This window comes from Eleutherodactylus coqui, chromosome 5 (assembly GCF_035609145.1).
Source record: "Eleutherodactylus coqui strain aEleCoq1 chromosome 5, aEleCoq1.hap1, whole genome shotgun sequence".
NCBI classification, from domain to species: Eukaryota; Metazoa; Chordata; class Amphibia; order Anura; family Eleutherodactylidae; genus Eleutherodactylus; species Eleutherodactylus coqui.
Window position 1 is genome coordinate 217,457,852 of NC_089841.1, and position 27,335 is coordinate 217,485,186.

At 41.2% G+C, this 27,335-nt stretch overlaps 1 protein-coding gene across 12 annotated transcripts in view; it reads left to right on the forward strand.

Moving 5' to 3' along the window:
* SMARCA2 (SWI/SNF related, matrix associated, actin dependent regulator of chromatin, subfamily a, member 2) overlaps nt 1–27,335 on the forward strand; it is a 177,887-nt gene that overhangs the window by 60,400 nt on the left and 90,152 nt on the right. For all 12 annotated transcript variants that reach the window (XM_066604217.1, XM_066604218.1, XM_066604216.1 and 9 more), the window contains exons 4-13: nt 3,902–4,270; nt 6,415–6,516; nt 7,246–7,495; nt 14,056–14,182; nt 15,408–15,581; nt 17,558–17,731; nt 21,262–21,429; nt 24,481–24,534; nt 26,668–26,798; nt 27,114–27,171. In XM_066604217.1, the coding sequence (XP_066460314.1) occupies nt 3,902–4,270; nt 6,415–6,516; nt 7,246–7,495; nt 14,056–14,182; nt 15,408–15,581; nt 17,558–17,731; nt 21,262–21,429; nt 24,481–24,534; nt 26,668–26,798; nt 27,114–27,171 (1,607 nt within the window). The remainder of the gene's footprint in view (nt 1–3,901; nt 4,271–6,414; nt 6,517–7,245; nt 7,496–14,055; nt 14,183–15,407; nt 15,582–17,557; nt 17,732–21,261; nt 21,430–24,480; nt 24,535–26,667; nt 26,799–27,113; nt 27,172–27,335) is intronic.

Sequence of the window (27,335 nt, forward strand, 5' to 3'; positions counted from 1 at the left end):
GGACTAGTTTGATATATGCGCTATCATTAGGCATGACCTTTATATCATCTAGACTGCAATATATGAACAATCCCTCCTGCCTGTCTGCAAGCTTTGAACTAAAAGTCCCAGCAATCCAGGGCATTGCCTTTTATTAGTGCAACGGAAGGATCAGTATTGGTCCCAGTATATTGCGGTAAGCGATATCTGCTATGCCTCACTATCCAGGTGCCTTACAGAAAATCATGGATTTGTGAAAATAAGTGTGACAGAGGGAGAGAACATGGGTTAGAATAAAATGGAAGATGAAGAAAATTTAAGGGCGTAATTAATGGGATGTTTTTATAAATAGTCTGAAAACAGAAGACCTTGGTTCTTAAGATTACCATGTAGTCAAGAGGAAGTCTGCTTTATTTCGTCAGGGTAGTTTTTAGTATACCACGAAAAGATTCATGTAACCAGCCTAAATTGTCTTGATCCAGACGGCCCTGTCACAGTGGCTGTCATTATTGCTGTGGCATCTGTGCGGGTTTTGAAAATTTAGAGACTGCTTGGCTGGAAACAGAAATGTAGCATTTTCTTTAACCGTGTGGATATTTTGGGGCCAGTTTATGACAACTTGCTAGTCTCTAATCGTATGCTGTTTACACTTCTTATTCCATGTATCAGTGCCAACTTATTTTAAGCCCCTAGGACTGCACATTTTGACTTTAAGGACCAAGCGGTTTTTTTTTTCATTGTCGCATTTCGAGAGTCATATCCTTTATATTTCCATCCATGTACCTGTACAAGGGCTTGTTTTGTGCACAATGAGATGTGGTTCTCAGTGGTGCTATTTTGGAGTACATATAGCTTATTATAAATTCTTTTTAGGGAAGCATTGCTGAAAAAAATTAATAATTTGCATTTCATCATAGCTTTTTTCTCCCCCCCCCCCCCCCCCTCCCTATTTATTGTGCAGTATGTGGGCTCCATGCACGGGATACCTGGTTTTATTCCCTCATTTGCCTATCTCAACCAGGCCCCCGCGACTACCCCTGTCTTCGGACATACCACACAGTTTACGTTATTACTTTTATCTAAGATTCAGGAAATGCCAAAGAGGGGGGGGGGGGGGGGGTATTTTTAGTGAGTCAAATTTTTTTTTTCTGCACAAGTGATTAAAGGGGCCTGGAATTTAATGGGTGTTCCCTCCATTATAGGCCTAGCCATGTGTCCTATAAGTAGATTTGGGCTACAATGGGTATGTTTCTGAACACAGTCTTCATTCGTGTGTATGCTGTACAAAAAAAGCTTTTAAAGTGACACAATTGCCAAAATAATAATCGTAATTTTTTTCCTTCTGCTTCATTTTCTTCATTCAAAAACTGTGGGGTCAAAATGGGGCTATTTGTGGGGAATGTCCATAGTTTTGGCCGCTCAAGGGCTCTACAATTGGGAAATGGGGCCTTAAACACCTCCAAGCAAAATGTCTGATCTGAAAACCACCGGCTGCTCCTTTCATTTTGAGCCCTGTTGTGCATAGAGACATACGATTAGGGCCACAATGGGTATGTTTCTGAACACAGGACAAACAGGGGATCCATTTTGGGGTGTAAATCCTCATTTTCATGTGTAATGTAGAAAAAAAACTGCCTTTTAAAATTACATATTTGCTTGAAATTTTTTTTCTTCTCTAAATTGCATTAACTCCTGAAAAAAAAAACTGGGGTAAAAATACTCATGACTTTCCTTAGTAAATACATTAAGGGGTGTAGTTCTTAAAGGGGTTGTCTCGCGGCAGCAAGTGGGGTTAAGCACTTCTGTATGGCCATATTAATGCACTTTGTAATATACATCGTGCATTAAATATGAGCCATACAGAAGTTATTCACTTACCTTCCCAGCGCTGGCGTCCCCGTCTCCATGGCTCCGTCTAACTTCAGCGTCTAATCACCCGATTAGACGCGCGTAGCTCCGCCCCCTCACGTGTGCAGATTCCAGCCAATCAGGAGGCTGGAATCGGCACACGCGAGGGGCGGAGCTACGTGATGACGCATAGAAGGGGCGGAGCCAGAACGCCGCTGCTGCCGGACAGACCCGAAGGCAAAAGACCCTTCTGCGCAAGCGCGTCTAATCGGGTGATTAGACGCTGAATTAGACGGAGCCATGGAGACGGGGACGCCAGCGCAGGGAAGGTAAGTGAATAACTTCTGTATGGCTCATATTTAATGCACGATGTATATTACAAAGTGCATTAATATGGCCATACAGAAGTGCTTAACCCCACTTGCTGCCGCGAGACAACCCCTTTAAAATGGGGTCATTTGTGGGGGTATCTATCATTCTTGGCTTGGTGTAGGAAAACAAAATGTTCCTCACAATGTTAATCAATGTTAAATTTGTACATCTCCTGAATGGTTTAAAAAACTAAATGAAAGGTTTTCAAATGTGCATCCAGAGTAAAGTAAACAGATGGAAAAATATATCTTATCAAAAAAGATGTTTGCAAATATTTGAGATATTGCAATTGAAAATGTGAAAAAATAAAAAATTTTTAAAAATGTTTCCCAATTTTGGTGCTTTTAAGAAATATACACAAATTCTATCAGACTGTTTTTACCACCTAAATGAAGTACAATATGCGGCGAAAAACAATGTCAGAATCACTTGGATATTTAAAACCTTAACATATTTTCAGCATATTCATGTCCTATACTCCCAGGAAAGAAGAAACCCGACATGAATATCCAGTAACATCCCTCTATTCTTTCCGGACGTTTCTGAAGATGGGGCTGCACCCTTGAAAAGCATAATTTGTACTGGATATCAATTAGAGATGAGAGAACGTGCTCGGCCATGCCCCTTTTTTGCCCGAATACCGCGGTTTTCGAGTACTTCCGTACTCGGGCGAAAAAATTCGGAGGGCGCCGTGGGTGAGTGGGGGGTTGGAGTGGGGTGGAGAGGGACAGAGAGAGGGCTCCCCCCTGTTCCCCCCTGTTCCCCGCTGCTACCCCCAACTCACCCACGGCGCCCCCCGGCGACCCCAAGTACTTTTCACTCGAGTACTGAAGTACTCGAAAATGGCGGTACTCGATCGAGTAATTACTCGAAACGAGTACGTTCGCTCATCTCTAATATCAATTAAGAATAGATTGGGTTAATCCCTTTTGCCTTTATGGGCTTTACATTACAAGGGTTGCTCCTACAGTCCATCATTTCCTCCTTTTTACAATTAAGCATTTATTGCCCTGTTACTTATGGTGACGGTAATTGGACTGGCAGCACCCAATCTATCAGGGTCACATCTTTAATAAGACTCGCTCCACCCTTCTCTTAGATTTTTTACTTCATGGCATTGAGAGGCAGAACTTTATCTTTACCTTAGCGTAGCTATATGAGGGCTTGTTTTTTTGTGGGATGTAATGAATTTCTAAGCATTTTTTTCATACAAGTAAAAACGTCAAGTTTTTAATTTTCAAGTGTATGCAGCTCCCAGTTCAGCCCGCACTAGCACAACCTAGACCAGTGTTTCCCAAGCTCCAGTCCTCAGGGACCCCCACAGGTCATGTTTTCAGGATATCCTGTAGTAAGAACACCTGTGGCAATGTCTGAGGCACCGATGATAATTACATCACCTGTGCAATACTGAGGAAATCCTGAAAACATGGCCTGTTGGTGGTTGTTGGGAGTAGAGTTTGAGAAACACTGGCCTAGATTGTGGCTAGTTTTTTGGTCTACACCGAGCTAGAGCTTCAAAGACTTGTACGTTTCTTTGCTATTTGAAGTCCTTCCCTTCTAGGATGTATGAGATTTGTCCCTGTCATGAAAATGGTTAATAAGAGTAGCTAATCTGTGTATGTAAAATTGTGAATGTGCTACTTAGTTACTGTCACAAGGTGTATATGTACATTTATTTGCATATCCTTGTACCTTCCTTCAGGTTACATGTCTCCTCATCCGTCACCCCTGGGAGCTCCTGAACATGTAGCCAGCCCTATGTCTGGGGGAGGACCAACACCCCCACAGATACCACCAGCACAGCCTGCATCACTCCTAATGCAGGGAGATCAACAAGTTATAAGTCAACCCAGTCGTGGTCCCTCTGCATTTAGCCAGGTTCAACTACACCAGCTGCGTGCTCAGATATTGGCATACAAGATGTTGGCAAGAGGGCAACCGTTGTCAGAAAATCTGCAGCTTGCTGTGCAAGGAAAGAGGACCTTACCTGCAATTCAGCAACAACCGCAGCAGCCACCACAAGCACAACAGCCACCACAGCAGCCTCCTTCTAACTACATTCGACAAACAAGTAAGTGACTTTTTTCCCCACACTTCTCATGTTTTTGTTGTTTTTTTTTTTTTTTCCCTGTTTTTTTTTTTTTTTTTTAATTTATAATAGTTATTGATGAGCTATAACTTAAAGGGGTTGTCCCGAGGCAGCAAGTGGGTCTATACACTTCTGTATGGCCATAATAATGCACTTTGTAATATACATTGTGCATTAATTATGAGCCATACAGAAGTTATAAAAAGTTTTTTACTTACCTGCTCCGTTGCTAGCGTCCTCGTTCCCATGGTGCCGACTAATTTTCGCCCTCCGATGGCCAAATTAGCCGCGCTTGCGCTGTCCGGGTCTTCTGTAGTCTTCTATGGAGCCGCTCGTGCCAGAGAGCGGCTCCGTGTAGCTCTGCCCCGTCACGTGCCGATTCCAGCCAATCAGGAGGCTGGAATCGGCAGTGGACCGCACAGAAGAGCTGCGGTCCACGAAGACAGAGGATCCCGGCGGCCATCTTCAGCGGTAAGTATTGAAGTCACCGGAGCGCGGGGATTAAGGTAAGCGCTCCGGTAAGCTTCCTTTACTTCCCTGCATCGGGGTTGTCTCGCGCCGAACGGGGGGGGGGGGGGGGGGGGGTTGAAAAAAAAAAAACCCGTTTCGGCGCGGGACAACCCCTTTAAAGGGGTTGTCCCGCGGCAGCAAGTGGGGTTATACACTTCTGTATGGCCATATTATTGCACTTTGTAATATACATCGTGCATTAAATATGAGCCATACAGAAGTTATTCACTTACCTCCTCCGGTGCTGGCGTCCTCGTCTCCATGGCGCTGACTAACGCTCTTCTCCTTCCATTAGACGCGCTTGGGCTGTGCGGTCTTCTGTTCTGTTCAATGGGGCCGCTCCGGCGTGCTCGCGCCGCACATGTCTTCTGTGCATGCGCAGACCAGCTCTCCGGCGCGAGCACGCCGGAGCGGCCCCATTCAACAGAACAGAAGACCGCACAGCGCAAGCGCGTCTAATGGAAGGAGAAGACAGCGTTAGTCGGCGCCATAGAGACGAGGACGCCAGCACAGGGAAGGTAAGTGTATAACTTCTGTATGGCTCATATTTAATGCACGATGTATATTACAAAGTGCAATAATATGGCCATACAGAAGTGCTGAACCCCACTTGTTGCCGCGGGGCAACCCCTTTAAGCTCATGGTGGATATTCGGAGCTCCCTTCTCACTCATAAATGGGAGTCATGATGAGGATCCTATTCTGCCCTTTAATATCCTGTTATTGGACATATGGACTGGGATTATCCTTATGGAATAAATCATTTTTAGCATTCTAATTGTAATACAGTAGCTTCTGAAAAATATATTTTATAAAATTTCAGTATTTTTTTTTCTGCTAGTTTTTCATACTATGTGTTTTTGCACACCTGTGAATTTGCATGTCTTTATAGAAAAGTAGAACAAGCAACCATAAGTCCAGGTTTATACAGCACAGATTTTTTTTGCTGCTTTTTACATATCATTTTTGTCTCCCTTTTAGGAACCACTCTTGATTGTGCCTTAATAGTTTTTTTTTTTTTTTTTTTTGTAAATTAAATAGCATTTTTGGGTAATGTATTTTTTAACAAATATTAATAAATTGCCTAGTCATGTTTTGGCAATTAAAAGAAACTGATAAAGGTGATCTTTTGGTGCAAAAGGGTCAGTTATAATTGTTTGCAACTTAAACCGGTTTTTCCACAAAAAATATTTTGTAGTTAAATGCAGCCCATGATTTGAAAACCTTTTTTGCATTAAAATTTTACAAAAATATTGCTCATATCCCCCAGATATTCCAGAAGTAATTCCACCTGCTGTCTTTTATTGAAGAGCTTTTCTGTTCCCCCTCCGTAAATTGCCATAGGTTGTCACACATACTTAGTCTTGCTTCTCTTCTGCTCTACTGGCTATGCTTACGGACCACCAGTGTGAAGACTCTGCACCTTCTCAAGTTTCAGCTACCAAAGAAGTATAGTTTTTAGCTTAGTTTTTGTAGGCTGCTATATTCAGTACAGAAGTTTTAATTTACAGCTTTTATTTTGTATTTTATATCTATTACGTCCTGGTTTGGCATTAAGTTGGTCATTTGTAGAACCGTATTATACTTGAATTTTTACATTTTGTTTCTCTTTGAAAGACCTGGGAATCCACACGATGAGTGTAACTTCCTCTGGAGCAGTACCTGCACCTGGAATGCCTGGACATGCTGCTACAATGGCATTAAAACCCTGGGGAGAAGGTGAGGTGGAGTGAACCTATTATCAAAACAGTTATGTTTTTGCTCCTAAACTAGTTTATTTTTCAAAGTCACTCCTAAAGACTCAGAGCATTAAATTTCTGGCTCCTAGAATTTGTAAATAGCATCCACTTTCTCAAGATCAGTAGTGGTTCCAGTGGTCCAGAATACAACAAACCTTTATGGCTCATCTATTATGCCCTAAAATCCGTGGTGCGAAAATGCCTTTAAAAGAGTTTCTGGGACAATAATGTTGATGGCGTATCCTTAGACATAGGAAAAGACTGCAGTGTAGCCAATGGATGCAGTTCAATAGTTTATTCTATACTTCTTAAAACACAGTGTTGCGGATGCCCCCTTGAAGCAGAATTTATTTTGCGCTAAATGCACTTCATCATGGCCATCACTATTAAATCAGTAGGGGCCCGAATCCAGCCCAGACCCCAGTAAACGCTATTGCTGCCATTTGGGTTAGAACATAAATAGATCTGACTAGTAACAGTTGTACAGCAGTATGTAGTCAGCAGGCCATGCGCTCCAATGAATTTTGGCATTAAGCAGCCCTGAGTAAGTAATAAAACAAACTGATCAAAACACAAAGTGTCTTTGGAAATTTATTGTAAAGGCAGCTCTCTAAAAGTGTAAAGTCAGTGTAACCCCTAAGTGGTAGTTGTCAGCATTTTTATTTTTTTTTTGTCTATCACTTATAAACATTTATGTTCTTATTATCAGGTCAAACATCTGAACTCAATGTCCCAAGTACCACACAGAAACTTTCTGTACCACCGCCGAGTGGCAGACCATCCCCAGCACCTCCTGCTGCGCCACCATCTGTCGCTTTGCCTGGTCCATCAGTCCCACAGCCTGCTCCTGGACAGCCAACTCCACTTGTTCAGCTACATCAAAAACAGAACCGAATAAGTCCAATCCAGAAACCCCAGGGCTTAGATCCTGTTGAAATACTACAAGAAAGAGAATACAGGTACAAAGCCAAACTCTGAGCACACAGTGCATTCTATACCCCCCATATTTCTTGTTCACTTTTGTTTACAGAGGTAAATGAAAGCTCCTATTTAACCCATTGGTTCTATATAGTTACAGTGCTATGTAGTTAGGTCCCCCCCCCCTATGTGCAGTATTAAAGGTGTTGCTCCTAACTCCAAACGGAGCCCCTTAAACACTGGTACGAACCCAGGCTTAAGGGAACAAATTGCAAACTTGAGAAGCCAGATAATAATTAATGTGCTCTGCAATTTGCTAACACTTTTGGATGGCTGCTGTTGAAGCAAGCTTTTGTTGCCTAGTTACTTTAAAAACAAAACACAACTTTTTTTCATTTTTAATAGTAGTTTTACTGGCATCAAGTATTTGACTAAAAACAGAGAATTAGAGGTTATCTCGAATGTGTGGGAGTGGGCAATAGAAAAGTTAGATAATAAGCAGCAGTTGCTTGCCTGTGGTGCAAGACGTGTATCATTGTCTTTCTTGTTGGCAGTCGGCCTAGGGATAATACTGGCCCCCTGGGGCTAATTATATGTAATGATCTTTAAGGGGCACAAGGCCACCTTATCAACATGCTAGTAATTGCTTTGACCAGCTCCCCTGCACAGTCTGCACACAGGAATCCATTTACTTACCCTGTTCTTACAAACTAAGCTATCCCTTGGTGTGCTATACCGACACCTGAGGGAATATTCCTTCGATCTTTTACTATTATTGCGTTTAATCTAAAGGAGAGGAGTCGTCCTCTTCTTGTAGAAGGAAGAAGAAAAGATACTTGCCTCATCTATAAAGATTACAATGAAGGACTCCTGCTGGGCTGTTTGCACTGATGCTGTAGTGCTTATATGCACAACCTGAAAAATGCAAACTACTGTAAATAGAAATACAATGAATGGAAGCACAAAGGATGACTGCCACTCAGGTTTTCATCAATAACTTTATTGTGCCGCTAGGTGAACAGAAAAGTTCTTGTTTTGTATTGTTTTCTACTAGTTCTCTTGTTTTCTTGTGCATTCAGTATTCAAATGCAGTGAAAACTACAGATTGCAAGTTTTATATGCTAGCATTTGTGTCAGCAGATGGTAAATCTGCAGCTCACAAAATGTATATACGTACAGTTATTAAACTGGAGCCATAATTAACAGCTTCTGTGTCTGCAGTATACAGGGCCAAATGCAGTGTTAATTAGTCTGTACTTTTATGTATTAATTGTTACTACAGTGCAAAGGAGGTAAAGACCAAGTATTCTACCTTAAGGCCCCTCTGACATGGGCCAATAGTCTAAAAGTCGTTGGCACTTGTGCAGAGCATGTAAAGTGAAAGACTTGCCGCTGGTTCACGGACTTCTCATCCGCTTCTTGCTCAGCTCTTCACCTCCTATGGGAAGCGCTGAGCGGGGAGCATTTACATGGGACAACAAGCCAGGGAGCTAATAAGATTTTTTTTAAACTGACTGAAAAGTCAGCTAAAACAACCGTGAATGACAAGTGAGCATTTTTACATTTGTTTTTTCTTATTAACACTGAAGGATTATCGCTCCAATTCGTTCGTTTGAACGAATTTTGATAGATAATTGTTACGTGTAAATGGGATACTTGTACATAGAATACCTATCTCAAACTTTTACCAAACGTCATTGGCTCTTATTTTTTCCTTAATGGCATATAAGTGATTGTGTGTTAAGGTCCATTTACCTCACTGCATCGCCCATTAAAATTAATGGGGTGCATTTAAAAACAATGCAAAATGCAGTTCTACAGTGTTTTTAATGCTGCTTGCTATGCCATCGGGAGGGGGGAAGTGATGTGATCTGCTTGCCTTCCTTGTGGTGTTACTGCATAAAATATACTGTAAAGACAGGCAAGCGCGCACAAAAACACTGTTGAACGCAGCATTTTTACAAACGCTTGTGTGAGAGTGGCCTTACATCTTAGATATATGCTATTTCATCATATTAACAACTTGGACATTTATGGCATATCTATGGGAGCTTTGCAAATATTAGTGGCATTCTATGTGACTTTGTATTAATATACTCTCCCCTTATCATACATGTTTTTCCTGTAAATACAGATGCCCTGAATATAATATAATAGAAGATGCCCTGAATATAATATAAAGGAGTGCGCTGGTTCTGATCAGTCTTCCGGCTCCGGTCAGTCACTCTGCAGTCTGTCTTGCATCATCACCACTTTACCTTTTTGCTCTATAAATACACCAGGAAAAAAAAAAGATGGTCAGGTTGTCTCCTAAGGAGATTTGAGGCCTTAAAACACCCCAAACCACAAAGATGTAATTCTGCAACCCTGCATGAGACTCATTTTCTTTCCTCCAGAGTACAAAAAAATTGAATTAGAATTAGGTCAGACAGGTTTTTCATAGAGATTGAACTGTAAATCAAGAGGGGTTACTATTACGGCAAGAAGCAGACTTGTATTACAGACTGGGGATGTTTTTCAGGTCCAGAGAAGAAGTTTTATGGATCCTACAGGAGATGTGAATATATTGTAACTAGAGTCATCTCATACGTGGTCTTATGACCCTGCTGATGCAATAGTATATAGTAAATTTCATTTATTTCGATGCATGCAATCAGTAAACACTTATATGTTAAATATTCATATGGCTTGCCAAGGCGTATTAGCAGTAAATACTGCCGGCTAAAAACTGCTGTATTTGCAGCTCTCTATATACTGTACTTTGGGGGTTTAAGATTTCTGCCTACTGGAACAAATAATAAAATTTGTTACTTTTTTTTCTCACTTGCTCATTAACAAAATTAATTAGTTTTAGACTGGGGAAAAAAATTGTGCAGAGGGAAGTTTTTGTAACCTCCATAGAAATAAATGGAAAGAGCTTTGCAGCCCTCCATTCATTCCCCACCTGGTTTTAGTGGTTAGAGAAACAGTTGGGGAGCCGCTGGTGAAGAATCTGATTCAAGTTGCTAAACCTCTAAAGGTCCTTTTACACTGGTGGAATTCTAATGAGCATTGATCCAAATCGGCACCCCCTCATGATGCAATTGCAGATGGGTCGCTGTCACGGATAGGAGAGGGGGAACCCTGACAGATCCCGCCTCGATCACAGATTTGTCACAGATCGACTGTTCCGAACGCGTCGCCGCTATGACCACTTGTCACGGCAGAGATTCGATCGATCACTCTAGCAAAATTGCGATTGTGGAGTTGCCAGGATATACAAAAAAAGTTGTTACACAGGAATATAAGGGTATACAGGTATACACCACAAGACAGTATTTTAAAATAACATAAGGAGAAAAGTAAAAGAAAGATGCCAGATTTGGGATATCCGGCCCAAGGTTCTCATAGGCGGAGTTGCTAGAAACAAAACTGGACAGTCCATATGCTGCAGCATACCTCCGTGATCTGGCAACAGGGGTCTGTGGAGCCCGGAATTCTAAAGGATCTCTCAGAACACACACCTTCCTCTGCACCCTCTGATGTCATTCAGGAGGGTTGGGGTGGGGCCATGCATCCCTTCTGGAAAAATTATAATTCCCTGTTTTCCCCATATCTTGGCGTGAGGCCCACAGAACGGGAATATAGGCACAGCATATTTCTGGTCATGATTTTTTTTCTTTTCAGCAACATCAAGCATGATGCGTAAATTATAACCAGGTACGCGGGTATGCTGTTCTGGGTGTTCTGGGCTTCGGACCTCAATGTGTCTAGATACGTTTCATTCAGCTGGACCGCCCAATTCCAAAAACGTAACTCTTATTGGGATAGGACCTTCGCAAGACTAATAACCCTAATTAAGATTCTCCATTAATCTGGCATTCAGCGGCATGGAGTCTGCGGGAACTACCCGAGGTGTTAAGCCTCACTGGCAGGGGGGTCAATTAACATCTACCTGTCACTGCTTTAACTTTATTGCCATCATGATCAAAAGACTTTCTAAGGAAGAATGCATATCAGAGGCCTCTCAGATGTGAGGGAGGAAGGGGAGATTAGAACATTGAATTCATATTTCCCAGTATCCTGGGTGGCAAGTTGCTATGAATAGTTGGGGGACACTTTATCAATATCTCTATATCACAGTCGCCATAAAAGCCAGATCTGCCATATAACATAGCCAGATGTAGCATCTAATAGGTTAGCTGTCCTTGTAGTAATGGTATAATACTCCGCACTACATAATGTAAGTAACTACATTTTGTCCTGCAACAAGAAAAAGTCCTCATACAGCATCATAAATAAAATGAAATGAAAGATGTTGTGACTGATACAAATATGTATTCTTTTTAAAGAAGCTTTAGTTGTGCAAAGGCACAACACCTTAAAAGAAAAGTCTTTAAACTTGGGGTCTCTTTAATTATATTAATCCAAAGAATAAGTTTGTTATTTATACCACAATGTGGAATGAAAAAAGGAATGCTAGAGTTGCTGTTTTTTGTTGCATGACGCCGAAATACTGCAAACGAAAACTACTTGTCCCACAAGAGCTAGCCTTCATACAGGGTCTTAGAATGTGGCAGCTGGAAAACAAATGTGGCTTTTTAAATTAGTATTGTTAAAAAATAGTAAAACAATATATATTTTGGTGTCTCCATAATTGTATTGTCTCAAGTAATAAAGTTTATCACGCTTATCGTGCCACCTAGTGTGTTTGTGTGTGTGTTTGTGTGTGTGTTTGTGTGTGTGTTTGTGTTTGTGTGTGTGTGTGTGTGTGTGTGTGTGTGTGTGTGTGTGTGTGTGTGTGTGTGTAGATTATCTATCTATCTATCTATCTATCTATCTATCTTAGTTGTCCCTAGCAACCAATCGCAGTGCAGCTGTGATTGGTTACTAGGGGCACCTGAGACATTTTTTCTTTTAGATGGTTTTATAAAACCGCCCCATATATATGTATTTCTAAATGGTGCACATTAAAAATAAAACTCATCCTGTAAAAACAAGCCTATATAACTTATGTTGATCAAAAAATTAAAATATATGGCTGTTTGAATGTAGCAAAATAAAAAAATTACTCTCATTCAAGCGTAATCCCACCTGAGATTTTCATGCCATGAAAGTCTTTTATATATGTGACTTGTACCTCTGGGAGCTGCACCCATCTCTAGGTCTGGCACAGCTGAATACTGTGGCTGGGGGTGTTTGTACTTGGCTGCTTCTGTGAGTGCCACTTTGTTGTGCTGTTTCCGTAACTTCCATAGAAATCAATGGGAGTTATGGAAAGGAAATGGTGCAGCATAGCGAGTTACGCTATTTCCATAATTTCAAAGCTGTCCCTAGTTGCAAGCACATTGGAGAAAACTTTCAGCACAAAAATGTCATATAAGATAAAGCAAATTTCACTACTACTTATGTGATAACTGGCAAAAGTTGTTGTTTGAAAAGTTAGTGACTATTTAAGGCACAATATAGAACAGTCATTTAAAGGGGGTTTCTGCCCTTTTCAGCAGATGACCCATCAGTAGTTGATGGATAGGGGTCCGGTGCTCGGGACCACCGTCCATCAGCTGATTGTCAGGTCCGCTGTCAGTGTAGCGGGCTGGATGTTATCGTCATCGTTCAGCACAGGAATTGGCAACGCCAACTTCACTCCCATTGAAATCGTTTGAAGTGCCATGCTGCTCTTTCTCTTCTCTCCTGTTCAAGATGTCACATCCAGTCCTGACCATGAGAGAAGCAGGAAAAGTGGGCGTGAAGCCAGCTCTCCCACTGCTTCCTCTAACTAGTAACGACTGTCCGGTCCCCCAAATTCATAGTTTTGTTTGTTTGTTTTTTAACCCTTTCCAATCCACTGTCTGACGTCTAAAGACATTATTATTTAAGGCTGTACAGCTCTGATGTTGGAAGACGTCCGTCGAGGTTCTCTTACTGTATATTGCCAGCCTTTCTGATGTCGGAGCCTATCCAACGTGTCCCCTCATGCAGTACTGGCTTTAGCCAGCAGAAAGCGCCATTTTATAATGGCAGAAAAAGAGTAAGACCCCTAGGAAAACCAGGATACAAATTGGATTGGAAAGGGTTAAAGAATGTTATTGTTGAAAGTAGATTACTGTATTGTTTTACGTGTTAACTTTAATCATTTTGACTCCTTGTAGCAATATCTCTGATCTTTTGAGAAAAGCAAATGTTAATTATTTTTTTTATATCTTGATTTGTAATTGCAATACGGTATGAAGAATAGTTTCTCAATGCTTAGAAATTAGCTTTTATAATATTGTATGGGACATTGACGTAGCTCTGTTTTGAAATCCTGATACAGTTTTACATATATTCTTCGATGTAATGCTTCTAGGGGATGAAGTCTGATTAAACATGCCGCGATTCTTTCTTCATGATATTGGAGAAAACATCAGTATGCCCCATGTATTTAAACTAGGCAATTAAATACGGTTGTGTATATGAGTACTTCGGATTATAATTCATATTTCGTTCCTTTGCTAACGTGTTTTTGTTGCGAACATGATTAACTATGCAATACAGATGAAAACAACTGGTTACTATCGAATCTGTTGAAAGCATCATTTTCCTGTATAAAATTAAAATTGTTCACTTTTTCTGTGTTTAGACTTCAGGCTCGTATTGCCCATCGGATCCAGGAGCTAGAAAATCTACCTGGCTCTCTGCCACCTGATCTGAGAACAAAAGCTACAGTAGAGTTAAAAGCTCTTAGACTTCTAAACTTCCAGCGTCAGGTGACTAAATTATTTTGTTTCCAGATTTAAAATGAATTCAAATTTTTTTTTTCAAATATTTACAAATTTAAGTGTGAAGTAAATAGGTTCTAATAATACAAATATTGTGATGTGTTGAGTAAGTTTTTATACCTAGTGTAAAAATAAGGGGAAAAAATACAAGAATGGGAAGCTTGTGTTTTTTGTTTGTTTTTGTTAGTTTTTTTTTCCCCGTCTGTACAGCTTCACTGCAAGAGTGTTGGGTTCACACAGGGCGGATTTGCTGCGGAAATTCCGTCCGGCGTTTCACTGCGGCAAATTTGCCTGTGGTCGCTAATCCTGGGATTAGCCAGACATGTGGATGAGAGTTGTCAAAAATCTCGCCCACACTGGATGCCAAAGCCGGCAGAAGCTGGCGCTGTGGCGCGGATTTCCCAGCCACAGCATGTCAATTTTTTTTTTCCTGTTGTGGCTGCACTCTCCTCTATGGGAGCGCCGGCTGCAGCGGAAAAACATGCGGCCAAGCCACTCCAAAACCCGCGGCTAAGTGCCGCAGGTTTTGAAGCAGCGCTTTCCCAGCAGAAATCTCATGTTTTTTCGCTGCTGCCAAACAGCGAGATTCCCGGCGGTATTCCGCCTGTGAGAACCCAGCTTTAAAGTTTGGATTGAGTAAAAACACACATGAATTCATAGAGATGTATGTGTACATATACATTATTTTATTGTATTGGGGAGGTGTAATTGTATCATGTACTCTGGTGTGGTTGCTTTTTTTTTGTTTTGTTTTTTTGTATTCCAAAGGAAAAAAAAATCGTACAATTTTTAGGCCCAATGTCCACTTGCACGCAACAGATTCCACTGCTGAATCCCACAGCGGAATCCAGCTGTGCCCGTGGACATGGACAGGATGTGCAGTGACAGCTGCGGGTGTGCCTCGCATCGGATGACTTCCAATTACTCCATTGGAAACCGTCCCTGCGGGATCCACAAGAAAATGGAGCATGCTGTGATTTTTATTTATTTATTTTACCCGCGCGTGTGATCCGCACCCCGGGGGGAAAAAAATCACATCCGCATTCTTTTAGCTGCTTTGCGGGCGCCCATGTCTCCCTATAGGCGGCTGTATTTGCGAATCTCCCAGGCGGGTGCCGCAAATCAAATCCGTCCGTGGACATTAGGCCTTAGTCTGCTAATTCTGGAATGATTGTTTTGCAATGTTAATTTTCCTCTGTTTTCTGTTGCTCAGCTGAGACAGGAGGTTGTGGCGTGCATGCGTAGAGATACCACACTTGAGACAGCCCTCAACTCCAAGGCTTACAAGAGAAATAAAAGACAAACCCTACGTGAAGCCCGTATGACTGAGAAACTTGAAAAACAACAGAAAATTGAACAGGAACGGAAACGGAGGCAAAAGCATCAGGTATGGCAAGCTTTGCTGTGGTTTAGAATATGTTAGTAGTACATGGTGATAACGCATAGTAATCCTAATAAATCTTCATCTGTTTCCACTATTATGTGTTCTGAATAGAGATGAGCGAGCGTACTCGGCCACGCCCCTTTTTCGGCCGAGCTCCGCGATTTTCGAGTACTTCCGTACTCGGGCGAAAAGATTCGGGGGGGGGGGGGGGCGCCGTGGGTGAGTGGGGGGTTGCAGCGGGGAGGGGGGGAGAGAGAGAGCTCCCCCCTGTTCCCCGCTGCTACCCCCCCCCCCCGCTCCGCCACGCCTCCCGGCGCCCCCCGAATCTTTTCACCCAAGTACGGAAGTACTCGAAAATCGCGGCGCTCGATCGAGTAATTACTCGAAACGAGTAGGTTCGCTCATCTCTAGTTCTGAACTATATTTAAATGGTCTTCTATCCAGGGCAGTAGGAGCTGTACTTATCTGAATATTTATCAGATCCCCTACTGGTGGACTATGCCTGAAGAAATTTGACAATGGACTAAGCCTGAAGAAATTTGACAAGCAAAGCAGTTAGAGAAACAGAATATTGCTGCTACATTTTAAGCAAATGTAGCGCTGGTAACCAATATATAGAAAATAATTGGATGCACACTGTGAAAAAAAAACTATCACCAAAATGCTCTTTTTGGGTCAATCATTCTAGAATGGCCTAATTAAATTCTGCTATACATGAAGGTTATTTTTTTCATATAGTCTTACAATGTGATCCTCTTAACTTTATATGTGCATCATAATCTGCAACGTTTAAATTAATCAGATGAAATAATTAAGCAACAACTTCCACATGCTGACAGCTTACTGATATGTCAGGTGCCCAAAGGGACTATATTGGTCAAATCTGCCTCTGATGCTCCAGCTCATTAGGCCTATAGCTATTTCCACCGTACTCCACTATAAATATGCATGCTTGGTCAAGAAGTCTACCAGCAGACCTGATTCTTCTTTCCATCACTCAAGATTTGGCAACGGGGAGAGGTCAGGAGTCCCCCCCCCCCCCCCCCCCCCCTCCCCGCACACATTGGATCAAGCGATGAGTTCAACTGATTTTTTTAATACTTATGGCCAGTTTAAGATGCATACACAGACAGGCAGACTGGAATCAATAAACGTAAACATTTTAGGGACACAATTTAACTGAGTCCTCCCATAACGCTATATTGGAATATAAAATTGTAAGCAGTGAACAATGATGGATGTTCTGCAATTTTTGCATTATTTGTATGTACTAGAGGTGACCACAACAAGGCTCGCAAATCCCATGGAGTTTGCATGTCTCTGACTTTCAGCAATGCTGTAGAGTTTCTGGCCAGTCCCTTTATCCTCTTGACATAAACGAGCAGCACAGCGTATGCAGGCTAAGACGACTGGCTATAATGTTCAGGACACTATAACCATGTACAGCACCTGTCAATCATGTGGGGACAGGGCAGGAGTTGTGATTTGCTAACCACCATTTGAGTGCCAACCCTGGCATGTAATCTTTGACCAAAATCTAAAGCTTTTTACATTTCCTGTTTGCTTCTTCAGAGAGCTGTGTGTACTCAGGTACATGGAGTCCCTGCTGCTCTGTGCTATGGTACCATTGCTACTCCGTGTGCCACCATATGATGCTTCGCATAGTGTACTGTACAGGACTGCTATTTTGGCAGAAAAGGGTCCTAGGGGAGAATAGCTCTATAATAGGACATGGGGGCATGGCCACAATTTTATTCTCTAATGGGTTAAAATGGATGGCTTACAGAAGTACTGTAGGGCCCATAGACTTCTAAGGGTGCTGTATTAGAGTTCAGTACAACTGTTAGGTTGTACAGAGCTGCAATACAGTGGTTACCATGAGCCCAAATGGTAGTTCTGTTGTTCTGGTATGTTTCTCAGTATTTGCATTACTTTTATCCAATAGTTAACTCGCCTCTACCTTACCCTCTCAATTACAGGAATATCTTAACAGTATATTGCAACATGCTAAAGACTTTAAAGAATATCATCGATCTGTCACTGGCAAAATCCAGAAACTTTCTAAAGCTGTTGCAACATGGCACGCCAACACTGAACGAGAACAAAAGAAAGAAACGGAACGAATTGAGAAGGAAAGAATGAGAAGATTGATGGTAAGTCAACTGCAAAAGGACTACAGTCTAGCAAGTAATGGTACATAAGAGGTTGTACTATATTCTGATGGCTTTTTATGTCATTTACTCAGGCAGGCAGATTGTACATTTTAGATCATGGGATCTTTAAAAATCACATGTACACAATGCAGATATAAAAACTAAACGTGGTTTTAGATCATGCAGCTTTTTTATACTAACTTGTTCACGCTGAGGGGTAGTTAAAACCTTTGTGGTCATGCCACAATTTGCTGTTTGCTACTGGTAACCTAAGTAACTAATTTTGTTTAACCACTCTTTTTTTTTTACATATAAAAGCTGCAACCGTTTTAAAGGGCCTAACGCACTTTGTTTTGAAATATATTACATATTTTTATATTTTTTCTATTCTACAAAAATATTTTAAACACTTCAGCTTAAATTTCAAGTTTTTTATTAAAATCAATGTTATGAGTCATTATAGTGGCTAATCAAATGAAAGTGAGTTATGTATCCTTCATCATACAAAAGAAAAATTAATTCATATGTTTGAAATGGGATAAAGTAATACATAGTTAAATAACTTGGCTCAATGTGGAAGACTTTAAGGAAATCGATGACAGACAATGCGAGCAGTGATGGGCAGTCCGGGCAATAATAACAGGTATCTTGACTCTGCTGCGGGAATTAGTGCAATAAAATGTTGCTCTGTAAGTCTTTTGAAGTTTTTAGATTTGTAATGGATGAGAAAGGCCACCTTTGCAAAAATAAGAGCCTAAATAACCCTAAACAGATAATTAAGGAAAGTATCTGAATTTATTACATTTTTGTACAACACAAACTAATATCTGGCCACCTGAAACCAGTAAATGACTAGAAAGAAAATTTTGTATCAGGTATATGATTTCCTTGGTACCTGGTATTGTTGTAGATCCTGGTCTGCAAGGTCCACACCCCTCCATATATTTATTGTAACAGATTTTTACTTTGGGATAGTAGAACCTAGTGTGACAGCGGCCATCGTGGTATCTGTGTGGATTGAACTGAGGATAAAAATATGTATTTAAAGGGATTGTCCCACTTCTATCTGTTTTGCTGCAGGAAGCAGACAGCTCTGTACATTGCGCAGTGCTCCGGGCTGGGACTGCAGGCTGAGTCCCATTCACTTCAATAGAACTCAGCCTACAGTACCAACCTGGGCTACTTAGTAATGTACAGAGCTGTCTGCTTCCTGCAGCAAAACACCTAGAAGATAGACAAGACCCCCCACCCTCCCCCTTAAGAGAAAGTAGTTGTTTGCTATGAACACAATCCAGACTGGCCCCTTTTGAACATTTCATTGACCAGTAATTGGGGAAAGTCCTAACTACTTTTTCAAAAAGGCCCACAAGACCTCATGTTATGGTCAACCAAACCTTTAGCAAGGGATTTGCTTGTGTAATAATTGTCAACATACATGTTTTATATCCCTGCTTTAAAAAGTGTGTAATCTGCTCCCAAACAAGTTGTCTAGCTGTCACCAGATGAGGAGGGAATCTTTGTAGATTTATCTCTCACTTCATAAATACAAAAAGCTGATGTGTATCCTGTTTGCCACTCACACATTTCTATAGAGTTTTATTGCAAATTTTGTCCTCGTAGTTGGAATAAAATGCTTAAAGTGTAGTAAATTGTAAATATATTACGTTTAAAAGCCCTTTGTTTGCCTATCGTCACATCAAAAGTTAAATAAAAAATTGGTATCAGTTAAAGCCCTCACACGGCTCCATTGATGAGAAAATAAGAAAGGACAACCTAAAACTAGAAAAAAATATTGCCTTAAACGTAATGACGCACAAAATAAAGAAAACCTGCCAACTTTACCTTACTGTGAACGTCATAAAAACAGCCTCCCTCCCCAAAAAATTAAAATTGTGCTTGCTTATGTCACCCACTTAAAAATTTAAATTTTGGATAAATTATAGGATGCATGAAGTAGTATTATTGAAAAGTACAACACATCCTTTTAAAAAAATCAAGCCCCCATAGCTATATTGCCGAAAAAAATTAAAATGTTATGATTTTCTGAAAGTGGAGATGGGAAAAATGAAAAAGTGCTGCAACAGGAAGGTGTTAAATGGGGTGTCCAGGATTAGAAAAACATGGCTGCTCTCTTCAGATAAGGTGCCACAGGTTGTATCTGATATTGCAACGTTGCTTAATTGAAGTAGCTGTAGGGAGGTGACAGATTCCCTTTAATATGGTTTAGATGTTCTGCCAGTACAGGTATGTTCAGGTGGTAAAATGTTGCTACAGATTTAATGTGGAATCCGCACAAATTCCTCTTCAAATCTGTGTCCAATTTCAATTTGGATTTCCAATCCATGTGTAGGGAAAAAAAATAACATCACTTCTTCTTAATGCAAATTCCATGCCATATCCGCACGGTGAATTTTGCATTTCCGGTCTTCTGTTGTGCTTTTTGGAGGCAGAATCGAATTCCCCTGTATCCACATACCCTAATGCCGGCTTCACACAGGTGATAAAATCATGCAATTGTCGCATGATGTGAGAGCGTGTAAAAACGCATAATTATGAAACCCGTGCTTTTCAATAGCTTCCTTCAATTTGTGATGTTTTCATTCATGCGATGTTGTGTGTATTAAAAAAAAAAAACGGCGGCATCTCCTATATTTTTGCGTTTTGCCTTTTTTTAATCGTCCATGTTTTCCTATGGAGCCTTTGTTTTATCGCACCGCACAAACTTGCGATTTTCATGTGTTGTGTTTTTAACATTTTTCACTTTGGCTCCCGTTGATTTCAATGAGAGCCGTGCCTGCAGTTACAAGTGCTGGCCACTACACGGAGGATGCTGTAGAGCCTTCTGCTCCTACCTTGGGCTGAGCATGCACCCGCTCAGCTGATTGGTCAGGGTCCCGAGCATCAGACCCCGGCCGATCAACTATTGATGACCTATCCTGATGATAGGTCATCAATAGTATTTCACTGGAAAACCCCTTTAAGTGTACTTTTTTGCTCGTTAGTTCAGAAATGTACAATTTATGCTAGGGCTACATAACTGCTTTGGTCACACGTGCAACTTAGGTGTGCTTTTTAGTTTTAACGTTTTACCAGTAAATAGCGGTTTCCCACATGCCTCAGTGCTTTTCTATAGAAGCTTCAGTCTCGCCACCTAAGCTGTTCCTGTGAAGTCCTAGCCATCAAATGTACAAGTAATGCAATCTAATAGTTTTACTCTTTAAGGCCGGCTGCCCACAGGCGTTGCGATACACCGCCGCTGGAGCCGACGCAGGGGAACATTATCTCACCACGATTTTCCGCGATGAACCTATCAGTATGATAGCTTCAACGCTGCATGCCGCGATTTTTATACGTGAGCGGAAAATTTATCACCGCAGGTTACACAGTGAAATATCGCCCGTGGGACAGAAGGGCTTAACTCTACCTTGAAAATTCACTGATTTTAATTTTCTGTTTAAATTTTCAAATGCATATGAAACGGTGCAAACCATAATATGCAAAGTTTTGATGTGGTTGTGGTGTTTTTACAGGCAGAAGATGAAGAAGGCTACCGTAAGCTTATTGACCAGAAGAAGGATCGTCGCTTGGCCTACCTGCTCCAACAGACTGATGAGTATGTGGCTAATCTGACCAGTTTGGTTTGGGAGCATAAACAAGCTCAGGCTGCCAAGGAGAAAAAGAAGAAGAGAAGAAAGAAGGTACGTACATACTTAGCCTGGAAACCGATGTATTGTGCTTTTATTGCTAGATAAACTGAGGATAAACGGAACTTTAACATATTGTCTTTTTATTTCTTTTTATTTCTGCACTGTGCAGCCATTATACATTTGTAGCAATCGGAAATTTATTGACACCTTTTTTTTTTCAGTGTGGATAATGCCATTACCTCTTTTTTTGAGCTAGAAACTTGAAAAATGGGAATAAATTTCATTTTACTGATGATGGCTTTATTAGTTATAGTTTTGATTTGCTTTTAGGAATAGGCTGCATTTCCAAAGCTGGTCATCCCTCAAGGCTGAATCATAGTTTGTTTTACATAAACCTACTAGTTGTAGTGGTATAAATGTAAGTTGTTTTACAGATATTGGATTGGTAAAGCACTTCCATCTGATATGAATTATCTCGCTGGGTATACAGCATAGGGGTTTGGCCTTGTCGTCTGCTTGTTGCATCTGCTATTAAACAATAGTTGAAACATATTCTGTCTCCTATTGGCAAACACTGCTCAGAAATAATCATTTTATATAATAGTTATTTAATGCAGTGAGAAAAGTCTTTGCATCTAATGCAGTGCTAGCCCATATGGGCAAGAAGAATGTAGAACAGATGGAGAAATATTTATTTTCTGACTAATGTTGACAGATTCATTCAAACACTATTAGTTCTGTTCTATAAATGTAAAACGTGCGATGCATATAAAGAGCAATTCTAGCCAGTGTCCATAAATGAGGAAGCCAGAAAGAAAATCTAGCAATAGCTATCCTTTGGTTACTGCACCCTCCTAGGCTTTGAGATATTTTTCCAGTTGCTGCAGTCCTTGACAAAAGGAAGTGCAGTCATGTTAGTTGCTACTTTACGATTGGCTAGTGACCAACCTTTCATTGTCTCAGCTTGTTCTCACAATAGCAAATTGACAGATAACTATTGGGGAAGAGAATGAAAAAGTTACGACGGATATGACTGCACTTCCTTTTGGCTCGTTCACAAAAAAATGGCTGCCAGTATATTTAAATAAATACATAAGACATACAAACAAAACTTTGTCGCTTTGCTTCCTTCACTAGTACTGTATACATGCTGTTTTATGCTGGGTGGAATTTTTTTTTTTTTTAACGGTGCATCTCACTAGCTATTACACAAATTGCCAACTATGAAGATACTAAGTTAATGTGATAACACCAGCAGCAAGCTGTTAATATATTGGCTATGCTCCAGAGCATGTGCTTGCATATATACGTGTTTACACTCACTTGGTATGTGTTATTGATCACTATGGTTGCTTCTCTGTTTTACCAAGAGAATGTATGTACAGTTTTCTAAAAAACATACAGGTTGTTGTTTGATTTAATAGAAAAAATAAAAAAATCTTATTCTTTTTTCCTAAAAATATTTATTTCAGGTCTGATAATCTCCCCCTCCCCCTTCCTTCCAAGTGCTTTTGATGCTTGAGAACTGAAGTGCATTTCAGTCATTTAACACAAATGTTCCCATTAGTAGCATTTAAATGTCTGTATCCATGCAACCGAAGCTCGAAGCTGCTGCAGTTTTTACCGACCTTTGTCATGTTTTTTTTGTGTATGCTATTTTAAATGGCAAAAGAGCCTAAACTACCTTTACTTTTTAAGTGTTTTTAATGTGTATATATTCAGTGTATTGGTCTCTTCATCTACTGTGCTAGTTTTTTTTTTTCTAAACCACGTTTTTCCACTTCAAATTGAGCTTATTGTTTTATGTTAAGATTTGAACAATTAAAGAGGTGGTCCAGTTCCAAACTATTGATGGCCTATCCTTGAGATGGGCTATTTGTAGATCAGCAGGGGTCTGCTGTCCAAGACCCTCACTGTTCAGCTGTTTGCTGGGCTAGTCTGCTTAGCCACTGAACTGATTTCTGTAGGAAGCAGAAAGCTCCATTCCTGCAGCAGTAGTGAGACTGCAGGCACAGTTCTTCAACTTGACTCTGTATAATACCAAGCCTGGCCACTGCAGTGGGAACGGAACTACTTGCAGCAATCGGCTCCGTGCATGAGCACAGCAACCCAGCAAACTGCTGATCACCGAGGGTCTCAAATAGCAGACCACCACTGATGTACTGTTGATAGGCTATAGGCTACAAGTTGGGATAGGCTATCTAGTTGTAAACTGTCAATAGTTTACAACTGGACCACCTCTTAAGTATTTCACAATAATGACTTGTGAGGGGACAGATCCTCGTTTTCTAATTGCAGAGTTCTCTTGCTTCTCTTCACACAGCCATAGTTGCATATCGTCACTCTTGACACACACAATTCCAGAGCATCTTTTCTCATAACTCTGTTGCGCTGTACCTCTATTTTTCCTCCTCCAATATTTATGAATAAATTGACAACTGGATGTCATTCTGTACTATCAGCACTGAATGGATAATGTCACTGTGCAGAGACACACCCCTAACTGGTAACACCCACTTGTCCATTCTTAAATTTCTAGGAGGAATAACAGAAACGACATAAAAGAGTTCTAAGAGAAGATTTTGTGAGGAGAGTTGACATGTCCGCTTTAAAGTATGCTGTTCAGTGAGCTGTTAGGGGCATGAGGGGACTGTGGTAATACTGCCATAGTGCAATAGCCAAATATGGGTTCATGTTAAAATGTAATTCAACAGATATATGGTCCTTTGAGACTATGTATTCGTATCAGTTTAAGTGTTAACTACATAACTGCATTTTTCAAATTAACGGACTTGTATTTAAGCAGTCTAACAAGTAGAAGACCTTCCAGAAAATACTACCATCCAGTGTTACCTTATTTCCTGGTGCTAAGTTATTGTCATCTTTCTTTTTTATTGCCCCATTGAGGTGCTTGTATTTTCCCCCATGGTTACAACAGTAGATCCATTTCAGTTTACATTGGCACAAAATGGTGCTAATGTAAACTGAAATGGGTTCATTTTCAAGTGTGCCAGTCTGTCATAGTATATAGAGCTTTGCATTTGGTGTCATTATGGATGTTGGGGTGATCTAATAGTCTTTTAAATGTTGTCTTTTTTACAGAAGGTGGAAGAAAATGCAGAAGGAATGGGATCTGGGCTTGGTCCTGATGGAGAGGTAGTTTGCATTATTTACTATGATGTCTAAATTGGTATTATGCTAAAAGCATCTATAACCTCTATTTCAGTGCATCCATTGGTAAAGAACACATGTTTGGATTATTTTGTTTTTCTTTTTCCTGTGTTTAAACCCTAGGGGCTCCCACACACTTGCTGTGTTAACGCTGAGATTTTTTAATGCGAATGTCAATGGGACTTTCTAATGTTAAAAAAGCATTGCAAGTTTGTGTTTTGGGATTTTTATGTAATGCATTTTTAACATTAAAAAGTCCAATTGACATTTGCGTAAAAAAAAAAAAAGGAAGCGTTGATGCAGTGTTAAAAAAATGCACGTGTGTGGGAGCCCTAAGGCCAGGCTCACATAGGCAGATTGCAACTGTGCAGAGTATCCGTGGCAAAACGCAGGCATTGAAAAGCAAGTACATTCGCTTTTTCGTTCATACTTGCGGATGCGAACTGTGTATTCTGTGAGCAGAAGAAAAATCGCTGCATGTTCTATTTTGGTGCGGACAGCCTCCATTGAAGTCAGTGAAGGCTGTCCGACCCGCAGCAGATACGCGGCGCGGGAAATACAAACATTGAAAGAAAAAACCTGTACGTTGTATAAGCGATGGCGAGCTTCCACGGTCAAACGCAGTACAGGAATGGCAGGTATACAGGGTCACCAGCCGTAATCCACTGCAGGCCTCCCACATGCGAAATCCGGGTCCGCCTGTGTGAGCCCAACCTTATAGTGGTTGAGTATGAAGTATTTAACCCTTTGCAATCCAATTTTGGATTCAGGGTTTCCTAGGGGCTTTCTCTTTCTGCCATTATACAATGGCGCCATCTGCTGGATAGCGCCAGTACGGTGGTATGGGACATGCTGGAGAGGCCCCCGACAACAGAGCGGCCAGTAATATACAGTAAGAATACCCTGCTGGACGTCTTCCGACATCAGAGCTGTATAGCCTTCAAATAGAATGTCTTTAGACGTCAGACAGTGGATTGGAAAGGGTTAAAAATGTGCTAAAATAGGTCCTCAAAATGTGGTAAAAAAGGTATTCAACAGCGCTTTGCTTACATGGCTGCATTGTTGATCTGCCCATATGCTCTTGTGACTGCCTTTGCCAATCATAGAACACAATGGTCTGATGCCCACTGAGGCCAGTGATTGGCTGTAGTGCTCCAGAGCAGCAGGTATATTAAACTCCCAATTCAAAATGCTATATCTCAGGGTGTATTGTGGATAGAGCTTTGATGTTGGTCTTGTTCAAAATCCATGATTCTTAGTTTTTAAAGCAATGCACGATCTACTAGGATCTACTACGATCTTAAGATATAGCTGTTTCAGGCAAGGGCCTAGGTGATATGTCCCTGGCTTCTGAATTGCAACTCTACTAGGAGATATGTCATGGGCAGGGAAAGAATTAGATGTTGCAGCTCATCCACTTGATAACAAGTAATGTTATCCAGCTTCAGTATAAGGCCTCATGTCCACGGGGAAAATAAGAATTAAAATCCGCAGCGGATTTTAACTCTTCTCCCGCGCGCGGATCCGCACCCCATAGGGATGCATTGACCACCCGCGGGTAGATAAATACCCGCGGATCGTCAATAAAAGTGATTTAAAAAAAAATGGAGCATGAAAAAATCTGGACCATGCTCCATTTTCATGCGGGTCTCCCGCGGGGACGGCTCCCGCGGGCTTCTATTGAAGCCTATGGAAGCCGTCCGGATCCGCGGGAGACCTAAAATAGGAATTTAAAAGCATTTACTCACCCGCAGCGGGCCGGGAAGGTCTTCTCTTCCTCACGGCCGCATCTCCCTTGCTTCGGCTCGGCGGATGTGCCCGGCGCATGTGCGCGGCACGTCGGCGACGTGCCGCCGGCGTGACGAATTCATCTGCCGGCCGAAGAAAGAAGATCCGACCGCGACGCAGAGAAGAAACGGAGCGGATGGGAGGTGAGTTTATCCTCATTTATTCTTATTTTCAGCGCTCATGTCCGCGGGGCAGGAGGGACCCGCTACGGATTCTACATGTAGAATCCGTAGCGGGCCCGATTTTCCCCGTGGACATGAGGCCTAAGTCTAAATATCTGCTTTCATTTGAAAAGTATTGTGATGTGTGTGTTCTGTTTCCTTAATTCAGCTAATAGATGAAAGTAGTCAGATGAGCGATCTTCCTGTAAAGGTTATTCATACTGAGACAGGAAAAGTGCTGCTTGCTCCAGAAGCACCTAAAGCCAGTCAACTTGAGACTTGGCTGGAGATGAACCCAGGGTAAGTTGCTTTGTTCAAATGTTTGCAATATTTTTTTGTATTTTATAAGGCCGCCGTGGCCTTTTCTACTTTCATTACTTTATTTAAAGGGGGTTCTCCCACTTCTGGCAGAATACGGTTTGGTGGCAGTCTGCTCTCTTCCCAGGCTGGCCACTGTGTGTATGGAGTGTATTCTGCCATAAGTGGAGGGCTTTGTACATTACATAGTGGACCATGCCAATAAGAGATCTATTTAATAAAATAGTGTGAAATCTGTTGACAGATCCTGTTTAAGGAAACTTTGTGTTTTCATGCCTTTTTTTTTTTCCTTCCAAGATATGAAGTGGCTCCCAGGTCTGACAGCGAAGGAAGTAGCTCAGAATACGAAGAGGAGGTTTGTTTTTTTTTTATATACCTTTTTTTGCCAGTATTTTTAAGTTTTCTTACTAAGTCATAGCGTGAATACATCCAACCTCATTTTTCAAGTGTCTAAAAGGACTGTCTTTGTAGCCCATAGCAACCAAGCACTTTGCAGCTTTCATTTCTGAGATTGCCCAG